Source organism: Elephantulus edwardii, unplaced genomic scaffold (assembly GCF_000299155.1).
Source record: "Elephantulus edwardii isolate Elephantulus edwardi_28Jun2011 unplaced genomic scaffold, EleEdw1.0 scaffold00052, whole genome shotgun sequence".
Classification (NCBI taxonomy): domain Eukaryota; kingdom Metazoa; phylum Chordata; class Mammalia; order Macroscelidea; family Macroscelididae; genus Elephantulus; species Elephantulus edwardii.
In genome coordinates, this window is record NW_006399802.1 from 16,009,291 (window position 1) to 16,027,218 (window position 17,928).

Consider the following 17,928-nt stretch of genomic DNA (forward strand, 5'->3'; position numbering starts at 1 on the left):
AACTGGATTAATAACAGCCTTCTTCCTATGACTGTTTAAGGATTAAGTGAGTAAATCCATGTAAAATGCTCAGAACTGTATTATATACATTTTCACCCTTGTTACTAATTTAGGCATTAAAATCGAACACTGGTGAGGCATCTTCTTGTGACAAGTATAATGTTAGAAGGTGGGGATAGAAAAGTAAAATAGAAGTTGATTCTCTTAGCATAGGTAAGGATAAATGAAATTTACATCTATCATTTTAATGTCAATGTGTCTATAAATTAATAGTTCTATGATACAAAAGTCTTATTTCTAAACAAGCATTGTTAAAAATACCCAGTGTTCACTATAGAATAAACCAAATTTGTTACTAATGATCTTCCTTACATTTCAAAAGGAATGCTCAATGTTTACTAAAAAAAATGTTTATGTTTTGACAATGTATATGAAATGCAAGCCTTTGGATTCAAACTAACTTGCCAAAGTAGTCTAGTTACATTTTTATCCATTGTACAAATGTTTGCTGAGCACTTGCTATATACTAGAGTCAGCTACAATAAGAGAAATGTTCCTGGGAGCTCTGGTGGCCTAGTGGCAAGAAGCTGCACTGCAATCCCAGGGGTATGTGGTTCGAATCCACCAGATGCTCTGTTGGAGAAGGAGGGGCAATCTCCTCCTCTACCAGTCAGATCTGATTTGACGGTACACACAAAATAATAAAATAAAATAAAATACAACACACTACAATACAATGCAAAAGAGACATGGTCCTTAATCACTGTCAATTATGTGTCAGAGAGTTGGACAATGACTAGGAAGGACAGAAGGAGAATTAATGCCTTTGAGCTGTGGTGCTGGAGAAGAGTATTGAGTGCACCATGGACTGCTAAGAAAACAAACAGATTCATCCTGGAAAGGGTTAAGACGGGCTGCTCCTTGGAGGCAAGGATTCTGGGGCTTCGTCTGACATACTTTGGACATGCTGGAAGGAGGAACCGGTCCTTGGAGAGGGACATCATGCTTGGGAGGGTGGAGGGACGGCGCAGGAGGGGAAGACCCTCTATGAGGTGGATTGATTCAGTGACTGGGGTAATCAGGATGGGAGTATCAGAGACAGTGTGACTGGAACAGGACAGAGCAGTTTAGGGCTGTGGTACATAGGGTCGCTATGAGTGACAAGCGACTCGATGGCACATAACAACAACAACCATGAAAACCATGTGGGCAATTACAGTAAGGTATGAGTAGTACTCGAGTCGCTGAGTGGTACAATCTGCTTTCCCATTTGCTACTAACTAGTTGCTACTAAATAGTTGGTGATTCAGGTCCACTCAGAAAAGTTTGGCGTTATACCTCCAAAACTCAGTCACTGAAAATTGTAGGGGGCATATAACTCTACTATGATACGAAAGGACTCAGCATGAATCAGGAAGGACCCAAAGGTTTGGGTTTTTTGGTTTGTCTATTTATATGAATGCTCTGATGAGAAAGCCTAGGATTTCAAAGCCTTTGCAGCATGTGGTAGGGGCCCTAAATCTACCTAATCCAAGGGACGGCAGAAACCTGTGAAATGAAAGGTGAGTAAAAGTGTTTAAGCTGAGGAGGCAGAGAATGTTTGGACAAAATGAACACTCATGAAAATGAATGAGCACATCTGAAGAACAGACAGCTGTTCAGTCTTACTAGGACATACAGCAAAGTGAGCAGGAAGGACTCGCGATGATACTGGAGGTAACCACATGGTTTACACCTCACCTTAACGGCAATAAAAGTCATTCAAAGTTCTAAGCACAAACATAAAAATGGTTAATAATCAATGTAGAAACAGTTGGTGGAAATAATTAGCTGATTGATTTGAAATGCAAGCAGAAGAGAAACCTGTTGATTTATACCTTCCCTGTCTGCTGCAGAGACCAGCTGGCAGTCTCTCTTTAGTTTTAACCTACTTATAATGCAAATATGCATGTAAAAGTGAGATATAAAAATATTTGTTTCTTATTTACAAAATGAGTATCTATGAACTCATTCTCTTCGCTACTAAACCAATACTAGAAGATGATAACCAGGCGATCTTCAGAGGAGACTGACTTAGTGAAGAGGTGGCAGTAGTCGGAATTCTGGACACAAGCCAGAGGACTTGAGTTCAAATCCTATCTGGTTCCAGCAGTCACTAGGTGTCAATATCTGCCCATGCGCAGCGCGGATTCTCTCTTCTGTGTTCCAGTGGAAGTGCTTGGAGACTTGTGCACCATCACACAACTCTGATGCTTTCTTTTATTTTTGTCCAGTTCCAGAAGAATTTGAAAGCTTTCCCCATAGGGCAGTCTCTCTTTCTTGATATGAACTCTGAGGGTGGCTTAGAAGAAAAGTCTCCAGTGTAAATGTTATTACAAACCCAAGAAGTTTGAGCCAGCTTTAAGGTAAGAGAGTTGGGAACTGAGGCGTAGGGATGGCGGGACAGCAAGCCTGATTGAAATGTCACTGCATAGCTACGCTCACGGATTCTTTCCCCTTAAATGGGCTATCTGCAAAAACACCTGGAACAAAGGAGCATTTGGGTTCCTTTGAAAAAAGGAAATGCATTTAGAAGTCAAGGCATTATTATAAATTATGTTGTTAGTCCAGTTTTCAAGTCTAAATATTCTGAATGAACATTTTTAGGTGAATTAATTTTGCTAGTCACTTTCTTTTCTAATGAAACAAAACAAAACAAAAAAACTGATCTTTTAAAAGTTTCATACTCTAACTCACCACAATCTTGATTTGATGATTTGCCTTCTAAATATGTATTTAATCAAACTTAATATGACTGATAACAGAATTTACTATATTCACAGATGAAACCACAGTTTATAAAATATAGCCGTAGAAGAGTACAAATTCTAACTTCTAAGATAACCCATATTTCTTATAATTAACACCATTTTATGTTTTCAGGAACACCTATGCCTTTCCAAACAACAGTAAAAATTGTTTTCTCACAGCTACTTACTATAAAGAACTGCCGGGTAAGTATGAATCATCTTCATTTCATTATCATCCTTCCTTCCTTTCTCACATGATCAGTGCAACTCTTTAGAAATCTTATGTTTTATGGAAATTTGTAACTTCTGCTTACAAGGCTAATGTGAAATAGGGCCCTCCATTGAAGTTCTCTTAGGAACACTCTCTTGTATGGTGATAACAAGAATAAAAGTCTCTCAAAATATGATGGTGATACCTTGTAACTGCTCTACCTTTCTACATGATTACTTGATCAAATAGCCAAGGTATATAGGTCATAAAAAAGGCAGCCTTATTGGGTCTTAAGTCCCATGGAGTCCTATGGCAAGAATCAGTTCTTTCAAGCCTCTCAAAGCTGTGGTGCTGTTCAAATAAGACAGCAAGTACTTTGTAAAGTTTCAAGTACTTTCCAAAAAGTATGGATTCATTTTTCAGTAATCTTCAGTGTCTAGAAAAGAAACTTGCTGTCTTCCAAAAAGGTTTAAATGAGTCCTGGTTGTTTTTTTTAAAAAAAAATCATAAAGGCTAAAATTACACTGAATTTTCTTTAAAAATATATTTTTGCTAAAGACATCTCAGTCCATATAATCAGTTGGCTTTGCAGCTATAGTTAAGGGGTCCCCATCAGCAAGTAGAAGGTCAGGGCAACAATGAGAAGCAAACAAAATGGAGAAGAGAATGTCTGATAGGCAGCTGACGGCATGAAAATGTCTTCATACTTGTAAATACTGACGACTCGCTCGGAAGCTGGAGGTGAGTCTATATCATGGCGAGTGATAGAGCCTTTAAGAAAGACATAAATAAGGGGCAATCGGGGAAAAGCACAGAATTAAAATGACGAATCAACACAGGGAAAAAACCAAGTCCAAGTTTTTAGTGTTTGATACATAACAGTAAATAATCATCATTATATAGTATGTACAATTATAGAAGATTCTGATGAGAACTCCAATATCTGATTCCATGTCTTAATAGTTACTGTGATTCATCCTGGAGAGGGTTAAACCAGGTTACTCCTTGGAGGCAAGAATTCTGGGGCTTCGTCTGACGTACTTTGGACATGTTGTAAGGAGAGACAGGTCCTTGGAGAGGGACATCATGCTTGATAGGGTGGAGGGACAGCGCAGGAGGGGAAGACCCTCTATAAGGTGGATTGATTCAGTGATTGGGGTAATCGGGATGGGTGCGTTGGAGGCAGTGCAATTGGCACAGGATAGAGCAGAGTTTAGGGCTGTTGTACATAGGGTCGCTATGAGTTGCAAACGACTCAACAGCACAGAACAACAACAACAACATATAATGATGAAAGTCTTGGTGGTACAGTGGTACAAGCCCTCAGCTACTAACCAAAAGGGTCAAACCTACATCAAAGTCTGCATCCTCAAACATTTACAGCCTTAGAAACCCACTAGCGGGTTTTCAGAGGCAGTTAATTGCACAGGAGGAGATTGCTCATCTTTCTCCCACAGAGCAGATGGTGGTCTCGAACCACGTGTTTTGAGGATTGCAGCACAATTTCTTGCCACTAGGCCACTAGAGCTCCTGACAAGACATGTTAAAAGCAGGTATTTATACAATATGACTAAACAGCCACTTGACAACTGGTGGTGGTTGTCACATAGCTTCCTTGATCTGATGAGGAAAGGGGAGATTAATAAGAACCAGTTTGCTTGTTTGTTTTTAAAAGAATTTTGACTGACCTTCTTGTTCATCATTATATTAAAAAAGCCCCCTGCTCAAGTTAATGTATTCATGGTAATCCCATAGGACAGATACAGAACTGTCTTACTGGTATTCTAAGGCTTACATTTGTAAAGCAATTTGAGGCTCTTTTATTTGTTTCAATAACTCTATGAAGTAGGCATTAATATGATCATCCTCATTTCAGATATTAAAAAGAAATTAAAGTTGAAAATTTAGATAAACCACTAAACATCATACAGGGGTATGGTATCACCAAGGGGCAGATCAACATTGAAATAAATTTTTATACTTAAAATCCTATCACTTTAAATGAGTTCATTTCTCTGGGCTGACATAGAATTTATTTCCCAGGGTGCTCAAAGTTCTTGAAGATATAATTGCAGATCCGCCGGGGGTAATCTGTGAAATCTCCAAATGAAAAAAGGTAGCACAGATTTGGAGGTATGCAAATGTTTTCCCAGTTGGCAAGCAGAGGGGATATGATGAAATCTCCAGACTCAAAGATTAGAACTGAACAAAATACAGAAATCAGAATGGTTTATGTTGTTAGTCTGTGGCATTGAGGCAGAACCGACTCATAACTGACCTTGAAGGGGGTTTCCAGAGGCAATAAATTGCACAGGAGAAGAATGCCCATCTTTCTCCTGGTGTACTAAAACCATCTGTCTTTGGGCTGGTAGCACAATTTCTTAGCACTAGGCCACAAGAGATCCCTGAGATTGGTTGATAAGCACATGGTAAAGGTGCAGTTTCCAGGAGGAGCCAGGCTGTGTTTTACATAAAGGGACAGCAAACCAACACTTTCCTTCTTAGTCAGTAGACTGATTCCTCAGATGGAAGGCTGAAGATAGTCTCACTGAATTTTCTCAGTCTCATAATTTCAAGGTGGGTCTATGTTAGGGTAATGTTGAAGAGCCCTGCCACTCAAAGCTAGGCCAATGGACCCACATCATCGGGAGCGTGTGAGACATGCCGAAACTCAGGCCCTACCCCAAATCTACTGAATCACATTCTGCATCTTAACAATATCCAGGTGATCTGTGTGCACATTAATATTTGAGGACTAATGGGCTAGAATGATTGGGCCCATTAACTAACTGTGGTCACTGAAGCATGCTCAGTGTCAATTTCTAGAGAAGTCTCCAGAAGCCTTTTACTGTTCAGTACATACATAGAGCAAAAAGGTTCAGAGTACATAACTAGCTTTGGAGTCTGATAAGCCTGAGATTGAATCTAGGTGCTTCCACTAATTAGCTGCATAACCTTAGATGAATTTCTTATTCTCTTTAAAGTAAGAATAATATCTATACCTCTCAAGAATGAGGTAATCATTATTATACCCAAGGCCACTGAGTTGGTTTTAATTCATAGTGACACTTGGTCAAGAGGCTGTAAACCTTTAGGGGTGCACACTGCCGCTCTTTTTCCTGCAGAGCATCTGGTAGATTCCAACTGCCAATATTTTGGCTAGCAGCCCAACATGTCACGCATGCACCACACCACCAGGGAAACACAATTCCTAATGCTTTGGGAATGAGATTAAAATATTTATATCCACCCTCCATTCAAAAAGGGAGCTCTGGTGGGGTAGTTCCTACAGACTTGCCCGCTTCACCCAAAGTCAGCACCTCTCAACTCAGGTGAGTGGACTCCACCAGCACCTCAGGAGAAAGCTGGACAATCTCCTTACTTGTGATTCACAGACTCAGAAAACCCTCTGGAGGGTCAGCTGTGAGTCGGTTCCAACTGGGCTGCAATGAGCATGTGGCTCTAGTGACTTAGTAGGGCCACGTCTCTGTGTTAGTTCCATCCACAACCAGCTCCATGGACAAGTGGGTGATCTCCACCCATGGGATTTAGAGCCATGGTGGGTCAGGCAGGCATCAGTTCCAACTTGACGGCAATGTGTTGCATTTTCAAAAAGGATTTAGGCAATTTGGAATATATAATGTGTATGGATGGATGGAGCTTTGGTTGCCAAGTGACAAGAAGCCATGCTGCAATCTCAATGGCATGCAGTTCGAAGCCACCAGCTGCTACGTGGGAGGATGGGCAATCTCCTCCTGTGCAATTAATTGCCCCTGAAAACCCTCCAGATGGTCAGCTATGGATTGGTTCTGACTCTACAGTACACAACAACAACAATGCAAACATATGGCATATTTTATACTTCTTTAATCATATAATCCACCACATACTGTCTTGTGCTCTAGCTTTTCATGTGTATAAATCTGCATAAATCCATCATAACCTTTAGAAGGCAGGAGTTAGATTCTTTTTCTTTTCCATTATCCAAAGGCTTATCACTGTCTTACACACAGTGTGACTTCAGTATATAATGAACACAAATACTGTGTAATCCAGAGGTCAAAATGTGAGCTTACCTTGAATGGCTGGACCCCATGCAAACAGATAATACCAGCTCAAATGCAAATCAACAATTGTTTCTTCTCTGGGAACATTGACAGGGCGTTTAAATCGGCAGGTCACACGATTGTTCTCAAAAACTCCTTCTTCATCTCTGGCAGGGTTTCTCTGAATCTCCTTAGCCCACTGGCCTACGTTATAGAAGTGCTGGATACGGACCCTGCCATTGTCATCGTGGACACAGGCCATCACATCATCCCCACCCTAAAATGGAACAGGATGAAGAAGGAAAAGTCAAGTCAAAAGTTTGTCTTAGGCAAACTTTTTAGCTGGAAAGAAATCTTACTCAGAAGCACAAATGCTGCTAGCTTTGTGATTTGAGATCCTACCTGCAAAATGTTTCTTGTCTTTTTAAAAATTGTATTTATAATGTTATTGAGAACATACAAAGCAAAATATACACAAATACGACAGTTTCTTCACGTACCATTACATGCCACTGATTACATCCTTCTATTCTTCGAGCTGTGCATTTTACTGTGTGGAACATAACAAGTTATGGCTAACAGAGCACTTAATTGTTCTCATGAGAAACCTATTCCTAGATCAGGAAGCTATTGTGCAAACAGAGCAAGGAACACTAAATGGTTTCAAATGAAGAAGGAAGTATGTCAGGGTGGTATTCTCTCTCCATAACTAGTCAATCTACATGTTGAGCAAATTATTCAAGAAGCTATGAAAAAGAATGTGGCATTGAGATCAGAGGGAGACTCATCAATAACCTGGTGTTATGCAAATGACACAACCTTGTTTGCTGAAAGTGAGGAGGACTAGAACTACTTGTTGTAGAAGATCAGTGAATATAGCATTCAATATGGATTTCATCTTGATGTCAAGAAAACAAAAATTCTTACCACTGGACCAATAGAGAATATCATGACAGATGGGGAAAAGATTCAAACTGTCAACAACTTCATCTTACTTGGATCAACAATTAACACCCTTGGTACTAGCAGTCAGGAAAGCGGGAGACATATTGCCTTGAGGAAGTCTACAGTTAGGGACCTCTCCAAGTTACTAAGGAGTCATGATGTCAGTTTGAGGACTAAGGTACGTCTGATTCAGGCCATAGTCTTTTCGATCACATGCTAAGCATCTGAGAGCTGGACAATGAATAAGGATGAAAGAAGAACAGATGCCTTTGAACTGTGGTGTTGGGCAAGAGCACTGAGCATCCCATAGATGGCCAAAAGAACAAGCAAGTATGTCTTGGAGAGGGTGCAGCCAGAGTGCTCTTTGGAGGCAAAGATGATGATGAGGCTTCACCTCACATACTGGTCAGGTTACTAGGAGGGGCTATTCCTTGGAGAGGGGCATGATGCTTGGAAAGGTAGAGGGTTGGTGAAGGAGAAGATGACCCTCAACGAGGTGGATTGACATGGTGACTGCTGCAATGGGCGCTAATGTGTCTGGAAGAATGAGGATGGCAAAGGATAGGACAGGGTTCAGATCTGTTGTTCATAGGGTAGCCAACTATGGGTTGTACTTGACTCGACAGCACTTAACAACAACAATAACAAGAGATGCTGTGGCAGATTAAATTTTTCGAAGAGGCCCTACATTGTACCCTATTCCACAAAATCTTCCCATTCTGTACCAGTCTTCCAAGAGATGAGGGCCAATATTTCTTCTTGATCTGGGCAGACTTGTGGACACAGCAGAAGTGATACTATTTCTATACTACCAGTGATTTCTGAAGCCATTATAAAAGGCAATACAAGCTTCTACCTGGTCACCCTGGTGTGCTTGCCATTATACCAATAACTATATGGGAAGGCCAAGTGGACGTGATATGGACACAGCCCCAGATGCGGTTACATCTAATGCCCAGTATCATCTACCAAAAATATGAGTACATAAACTTGCAGAATTCCTGAGTAAGTCTGATTCAAGCCACGATACTTCCAACTGCCTCATGTGCATATAAAATTGGACAATAAATAAGTCCAAAGGAGAACCTTCGAATTGTAGCACTGGTGAAAAATATTGAGTATATCATGAACCACAAGAAGAACAAGCAACTCTATGTTGGGAGAAGTGTAATCCAAATGCTGCACAGAGGCAAGGACGGCCAGATTTTATCACACATATACTGGTCATGTGATCATGAAGAGCCAAACCCTGGAGAAAGCTTTCATGTGTTGTAAAATGAATTCACCAAAGAAGAGGAAGCTCTTCAGTGAGATGGGCTGACACAGTGGTTGTTATGGGCTCAAGCACAGGAGATATAGAGAGGATAGCATTAAGACTGCGCAGTGTTTTATTGTTCATACGTCACAAGGAATCAGGCTTACTCACTGATACATAAACAAATCTGCAGATGATTCAGCTTGAAGCTGTGTCTCTGTCACAAATATCTAAAGACAACTCAACCTTGGCTGTTGTTCTTAGCTGTCAAGTATACTACCATTAACGGTGACCTCATGCACGATCAAACTAACTGCTGCCTTGTTCCGCAGCATCTTCATGATCCTTGGCTTTACCTGGGCCCACTGTGGTGGCCACTGATGCCTTCTAAGGGGTTCATCTGCCAGTACTAAATTGGAAAATATTTTGCTCTGTTTCATAGGATTTCCCATGAATCATTTCACTGGTTAAGTACACTGTGGAAATAAATAGACTGTCAAGCTTTTCTTCTAGTCTGTCTTAGTCTAGCAGCTCTAGTAAAACTTGTCTAACACAGTTGACACTGTGGGTATTTGAAATACTAATGGCATAGCTTCCAGCATTTTAGAACAAGCAAACCACAAAGGTACCACAGTACTACAAATAGGAGAACTCAAACTTAACATATCCAAAACCTATATTACTAGGCCTTTCTTTTGAGACACTTCTCAATGTATTCAAACTACTAATATTTTATTTAGGAGTCATCTGCAGCCCTCGGCCAGGTTCAAACTGTTTTCCTGTCAAACATTCTTCTAGGTGGTATAGCACTGGTCTGTGCGTTGCTGCACAGAGGTAACTCATGGTTGCTGTGATGCTGAAGACTGTGACAGTGATTGCCAAACGTGGTAATGTTGGCTGGAGCTTCCCGACTAAAACAAGCCTGGAAGCAGGAGCGGCATTCACTTCCGAAATGGCTTGCCTTCGGAAACTCTATGTACAAACAGTGCTCAGGCCGTTCGTTCACAGGAACAGTGCTCTGGCCGTTCGTTCATAGGGTCGCTATGAGTCGTCTACGACTTGACGGCACTAAACAACAATAACAACGACAACGAAAAAGAGAGAGCTACGTTGGCCTAGTGGAAAGGAAGTTATGCTACCAAGCCAAAGGTGGGTGATTTTCATCTGCGGCCCGCGGCCAGGTTCAAATTGTTTTCCTGTCAAACATTCTTCTAGGTGGTATAGCACTGGTTAGTGCATTGCTGTACAGAGGTAACTCGTGGTTGCTGTGATGCTGAAGACTGTGACAGTGATGTGCCAATCGTGGTAATGGGCACCCATGGTGGACAATGTTGGCTGGAGCTTCCCAACTAAAACAAGCCTGGAAGCAGGAGCGGCATCCACTTCCGAAATGGCTTGCCTCCGGAAACTCTATGTACAAACAGTGCTCAGGCCGTTCATTCATAGGGTTGCTATGAGTCGTCTACGACTCAATGGCACTAAACAACAACAACAAACAAACATATGCATTAACCATTTTCACCATCTATAAACTCTTATTACACTACATGCATACATATATGTTCCCTCTCTCATCTCTATGCAGTCAGAACTGACTCATAGCTTACCCTCAAATGGGTTTTCAGAGGCTATCAATTACATAGAAGGTAATCCATCTTTCTACTAAGGAGAAGTTGGTGGATTTGAACTACGCACCTTTATGTTGGCAATATAACTTTCTACCTACTAAGCCACCAGTGCTCCCTACGTACATACATGTTGTTGTGTACCATCAAGATAGAACAGAGCTGATGTTCCAGCAGGTTTTCAGAGGCAATTAATCCCATGGGAGGAGATTGCCGATCTTTGTCACATGTAGCAGCTGACGGATTTTAACCGTGTGCTTTCGGGATTACAATTTCTTACCACTATGCCATATACAGGTTTGGAAGCAGGAGTGGCATCCTCTTCCTAAATAGTAGGCCTCCGGAAACTCTATGAACGTTGATAAATTTTGATAGTTGTAGAGGGGCTTCAGGCCTTTTGTTCATAGGGTCGCTATGAGTTGTGCTCGATTCGAAGGCAATCAACAACAACAACATGCCATTTATATATCTCAAACATATTGATTAGGTACATACACACACAGCTAGTGATACATAAATATAGATACATATGCATATGTGCATGCACATATATGATATATATATATCACTTTCACACTCACTGCTGTCAAGTTGGAGTTGACTCATAGCTAAACCTCCAATGGGTTTCTCGGAGGCTGTAAATCACACAGGAGGAGATTGCCCATCTTTCTCCAGAGGAACAGCTCTCACTACACATCTACCTATATCTACGCTATTGTTGCACAGTCAAGTTGGATCTAACTCCTAGGTAATCCTCCAGTGGGTGTTCAGAGGCAATATATACACATATGTACAGATGTGTGTGCATGTATATATACATATGGAGCTCTGGTGACTTAGTGTTAAGGAGCTGCACTGCCAACACAAAGGTATACGGTTTGAATCCACCAGCTCCTCTCCAAGAGAAAGATGGGCAATCTCTTCCTGTGTGATTAACTGTCACAAAAACAAAAACCCATTGGAGAATCAGCTATAGGTCAGTTCAAACTTGATGGTAAACCATATATAGATATAGATGATGATATAGAAATAGATAAAGAGATAGAGATAGAGAGATACAGATAGAGATATAATCTTTGGTGGCCTAGTGGTAAGGAGCTGTACGACCAACACAAAGGCGTGCAGTTCGAATCCACCAGCTTTCTATGGAAGAAAGATAGGCAATCTCCTCCGGTGTGATATATATATGGCACACAACAACCACCACCCTATAAATAGCATGTATTATTAGTCACACCTTTGTATGGCCTCGCGCTTGATAGAGGAATGTCTTCCCTGTCCCTTGACTCTGGCCTGGGCTGAGGACCTTGTTATATTATAGGATATTAGCAGACATAACGTGAACAGAGGCTTGAAATATGCTTGTTTACCTCTTACACTTCTGTCTCTGATATGAAAAAAACCATATTGGTAGCAACTAATTCCAGAATTATGAGAGAATAGATAATGAAAACCTGGATTCAATTCACATACCACAGCAAAGTCCAACTGAGCCCCATCTACATTGAGCTGGGCCCCAGCCATCCCACAAATGTGTGAACAAGAAAGAAATGCTCTTCTGTTTATAAGCCACATAGGTGTGGAAGCTTTTCTCACAGCATTGCTGTGGAAAGGTAGTGATGACAGCAAATACCACAAGCCACTTTGTATTCTGATAACCAGCCCTTCCTTTTCAGTTTAAGCTACCTTGAATTTATTGACTTGCAGCCAGACAGCCCTAATGTAATATAAGTCAAAATTGCTTTGATCAACTTATTTCTTTGCCTTGCAAAAGAAAACTCAAATGCCAGAAACTGACCTTTCACTTTAAAAAGTTATATGGTAGAGTTGAGAAACGTAAGCATGCCTGTTATCTAAAGAAGCAAAGCAAATTATTGTAACCAGCATCTGCTGTGATGTGCATCTTACCATTTTCTTGTCGGATGAGAATCCAACTGCTACCCAACCATCTGTGTCTGCGCTCAGCTCAAATTCCACATCTGCGCCTATCATCCGGTAGCTAAGGAAGTAGTCACAAGTCTCTGCATTACAGCCCGGTTTGCCGTATCTACAGGGTACATCAAAGCACATGTTACTGCTTCTTCAACCACTCATCCAAAATCTATGTAGAGAACATGTAGAGGCATTTACACGTACAGAACATTTATCATGAAGGATGGTAAGTGATATAAAATAAATCAGATTTTTACTATTTGATGTCTCAAAACCACAGTTTCACCCAAGAAAGCCTTGGAGATTATCCACTCCACATGATCTCCATATAAACTCAGTCGAGATGAGAAATAGCTAGTCCAAGGTCACAAAGGGAGTCAGTGGTGGTGCCAGGATTTGAGCCTGAGTCTCCAAACTCCTGGCTAGTCTTCTTGAACATTACTGATTAAATGATCTTTTCCTGAATACCTTTCAGAGGGGAAAAAAATCCTCCAAGTCCCTAATTTAAATTGTTTTTGTTATTTAAATTTATATCAACTTTTTCTTATCTATGGGTTTTCATATAAGCATTAAACTGACACAAATTTAAAACATATGTAAGTTAAAAACAAAAGCCAGGAATGTTTCATTCACAGCAGTCTAGAAATGGATGATATGGCTTTACTGCAAGTACAGGTCTGCTCCTACAGATATGGGACATCTGACTTCACTCAGCCTGGTATTCTGAGTTGAGCAGGCTCTTAACAAACCCAGCTGATGGCTTAACTCTTCCACTCTTATCTTTTGGAACCAAAGCAAAAATCATCGTAAATATACTTCCTCCTAAAAAAAATGTAGAATTTGTTGAGTCTGAATGCATCATTTATCAAATCTGCTCTTGCTAATAAAATTACAAAATCACATATTAAACTACGCAGCCGCATAAAGTGGTTATCCAGATAATCAGATTATGTAAACCTTACTCTTTTAAAGAACACCATCAGAATGACAAGTTGTTGTTGTTATGTGCCGTCGAGTCGCTTGCGACTCATAGCAACCCTATGTACAACAGCCCTAAAGTCTGCTCTGTCCTGTGCCAATCACACTGCCTCTGACACACCCATCCCGATTACCCCAGTCACTGAATCAATCCACCTCATAGAGGGCCTTCCCCTCCTGCGCTGTCCTTCCACCCTACCAAACATGATGCGATCAAGGGCTGGCAATGGGAGATAGATGTTGAAGGGAGTGGGTAGAAGTGGATGGGTATCCTGGTGGATGGTGGAGCAGGGAAATAAGTGGGTAAAGACACGTGTGCCAAAGGCAGGGACAACACTGATACTAATGGTTAACTCCACAATAACGGATATATCTTTCACTTTTTCTGTAAAATGCTGGTCTGTCTGATACTTCTCTATATCTGAACATTCAGATTAAGACAGACTAGGAAAAAGGATTGGTCATCCACTTCTGAAAGAGCAGGCCTCTGAAAACCCTTTGTACAAAAAAAAAAAAAAAGAATGACAAGATAAATTCTAAATTTTTTACAGAAGATGTGTGGATCCTCGAATAACCATCAGACCTGGGTTGTGGAACACTGTATTACACCAGTTTCAGATTAAGATTTGATCTTGTTCTGTCTCCCTGAGTGAAGCAATCTAATAAACTCTGTGGGCAAACAGAAGGTTCTAAGGAACAGGACTCAAAGTAGTCAACTCTTGACAGGAGCAAGACAAGGCATGTGGTGGCAGAGAACCCCTGAGCAAATGATATCTGAAATAGAAGATCAAGGCCACGTGGAACCAAAGGGGAAAAGTTAAGGAGGGGCTGGTGGTGTTAGGTGCCATCAAGTCAAATACAACTCACAGTGACCCTACGAACAACAGAACTGAACCCTGTCCTATCCTGTGCCATCCTCATCATCTCTTACACACTTGAGCCGATTGCTAAGTGTTAACCCGTCTTGTTGGAAGTCTTCCTCTCCTTCACTTCATCTTTCCAAGCAGGATGTCCCTTTCTGAGAAACAGCCTCACCTAGCTACACAGACTCCTAATAATTTTCATGTAGGATTCACTACAACTGAGGCAGCAAGCTAGACACAAAAATTAAGACATAATTATTAGTATCATACAAATATTCATAAGTCATGGATATTTTAAAAAATAAGTTGAGTATCAAACATGCCTTATCATTGCCTATCCTGCCCACAGCCCTTGCTGAATGAGCACAGACATGTTCCATATGACGATCCTTCCCCATGCTTGGAGGATGAGGCTAGGAGTAGAATATGGGCCAAAAGCAGACAGAGCTAGGTAGGCAGCCATCTATGAACTGTGGTCTGCCTCGGAGAGATTCCTTGGGCCAGGACCTTGTGGATTCAGGAATTTAAATTAAGAACCAGAGAAGAACGTTCCACTGCCAGGTGAATGCCACAGTAATGTGAAGATGAGGCTGGCCATCAGCAGGAGGCTTCTGGCCTACTCAAGTTAGGAAAGGGTGTACGTTCCCCATGAGAACGGCGGGCATGTGATTAAAAGGTGACATTTATTTCTTATCCTTAAAGTTACCCAACTGTTGATCTACCAACCTGAAGCATCCCTTCGTTCTTCCACAGTCTTCCACTTTAATTTTGGCGAATGGATCCACAGGAGGAGCAGTAGGGAAAGGGTAGCCTGGGCAGTAAATATAAGCAATGGTTAGAAAATCCAGTATCAGCCTTCCCAATGAAAAAATAACATCCGTGCACTTTGGACAATCCGCTTCCTCTCCAATGCTGCTGTGGTGAAATCATTCAACTGCTAACAAAAAAACAATGGCAGTTCAAACATACCAGCCTCTCTACTGGATAAAAATGAGACCGACAGCTCCAGATTTAGGGCCTCGGGAACCCATGGGGAAGTTCTACCCTTCCTGTCTCTTACAGGGTCACTATGCTTGGAATCAATTCAATGGCACATCTGGACCGTGCAAAAACACCGCTTTAACTCTTCACTACGCTGAGTAACTAGGGCAAGTGCAATCCCTTTTCTAGTTTTACTCTTATTTCTAGCTAAGTTCCTAAACAACATGCCTCTGGAAACTCGATGAACTTTGGCCTCAGGCCTTTTGTTCATAGGGTTGCTATGAGTCCTGCTTGGCTCGAAGGCAATCAACAACAACTACATGTACCACCAAATTACAGACTGAGCCCTGCCTTCAAGCAGGTTTGGTCCTCTACCCCCTTTAATATTGAGTTCAATGCCACAAATTATGTTCAATATTTTCATATATGTTCCTCTGGTTACTTCTCATAATCTTGAGGCCATTCATTTTCTTAAAACATTAGTCGAATGCAATGACCACATACTTCCATGTTGTTTTAAGATTCTTAAAGATAAAGGAAACCCACAGGGCCATTTTTCTCTGTCTTGTGGGGTTGCTAGGAATCAAAAAGGCCTGGCTTAAGTCAAAATGCTGCACTTGGCATCAGCAGTCAGTAAATCAAAAGTGGCTCTGGGAAAATGTGCTGTGAAGGACCTCTCCAGATGCTAAAGAACCACAGTGTGAATCTAGTGACTACGGTGCGCCTGATCCAGGCCATGGTCTTCTCAACTGCTTGTTATGCATCTGAGAGCTGGATGTTGAATAAAGAGTAACAGAGGAAGAATCAATGCCTTTGAGTTGTGTTGCGGGAGAAGAATATCGAACATACCACGGACTGCTAAGAGAACAGGTCTGTCCTGGAGAGGGTGAAACCAAGCTGTTCCTCAGAGGCAAGGATTTTGAAGCTCCCTCTCACATACTTGGGGTATGTTGCCAGGAGGGACCAGTCCTTGCAAAAGGACATCATGCTTGGAAAGGTAGAGGGTCAATGTAGAAGAGGAAGCCCCTGGATGAGATGAACTGACACAGTGACTGTAGCAAGGGAGTCAGGTGTGTCAGAGACAGCGCACGGTTCACAGGATTGCTATGAGTTGCAGTTGACTTGATGGCATCCAACAACAACTGTTTGCCTGAAAGTTGAGCTAAGGGTTGGGTTCAATTTCATGCTAGAAAGGTGTCTAGTGACCATAGACTCGGAGATTCTACCAATCTCTATCACAAGTGATTGGAGGGTTTTTAAACAAGTCAATTTCTCTGATGAATAAAAATTCTTTAAGTCAAAAGTTTCTGGCATTGATTGTATTCTTTTATTTGCTGGGTTATTGAAAAAGTCTGCATCCCTTTTAAAACTGTGCTACCATCACTACCATCTCATTCTGCAATATTTTCATTTCAAAAAGAAACCCTGTACCTGTAAGCTGTCATTATCATTTCCCCTCTTTGGTCTTCCCCTGAGACTCACCAATCTACTTTCTTCCTCCATGTATTTGCCTATTCTATTTTGCATAAATGGAACCATAAAATATATGGTCTTCTGTGTCAGGCTTCTTTCACTTAACCTAAGATTTCTAAGGTTACCCAGGTGGGAGCATGGATCAGTATTTTCTTTTCTTGGATGAGTAATATTCCCTTATGGAGACAGACTATATCCTGTTTATTCATTCATCAGTTGGGAGATATCTAGGCTGTTCGCACTTTTTGACAGTATGAATAACACTATCATAAATATTCATGCACAAGTTTTTATGTGAACATCTACTTCCTTTTTAAAAAAAGTATCATGGTTTGCGTAATGAATACTCACTTTCAACTCCCTTGGGTATAGATGTAGGTAGGAGTGAAACTGCTGGCTCATATAATAACTGTATGTTGAATTTTTAAAGGTGTAGCCAAAATGTTCACTAAAGTGAGTACACCACTTTACATTCCTATTAGGAATCTATAGGGGCTAATTCCATACTTTCATTTCAATATTTGTTATATATCTTTTTATTATAGTCACCCTAGTAAGTACACAAAGGAGCTCGGGTGGCCTCGTGGCAAGAAGTTGTGCTGCAATCCCAAAGGCACACAGCTGCTTTGCAGGATGGGCAATCTCTTCCCGTGAGATTAACTGTCTCTGAAAACCCACTGGAGGGTCCGCTATGGGTCGGTTTTGACTATACAGTACATCACAATAACAGGTGTGTACACAGGGAACTGTGATGGCACAGTCTATAGAGAGCTGTACTAGTAACTCAAAGAGTAACCATCTAATTCCTGAGCATTTTCATTACAATGAAG

General features: G+C 41.1%; 1 protein-coding gene across 1 annotated transcript in view; it reads right to left on the bottom strand.

Moving 5' to 3' along the window:
- Nucleotides 1-3,440: 3,440 nt before the first annotated feature.
- The window catches only part of FRRS1L (ferric-chelate reductase 1-like), a gene marked incomplete at its 5' end in the record, with an annotated part of 22,136 nt that continues 7,648 nt past the window's right edge, over nucleotides 3,441-17,928 (bottom strand). Inside the window, 4 exons of the mRNA XM_006886986.1 lie at nucleotides 3,441-3,771; nucleotides 7,077-7,323; nucleotides 12,780-12,918; nucleotides 15,371-15,455. Coding sequence (XP_006887048.1) covers nucleotides 3,599-3,771; nucleotides 7,077-7,323; nucleotides 12,780-12,918; nucleotides 15,371-15,455 — 644 coding nt within the window. The remainder of the gene's footprint in view (nucleotides 3,772-7,076; nucleotides 7,324-12,779; nucleotides 12,919-15,370; nucleotides 15,456-17,928) is intronic.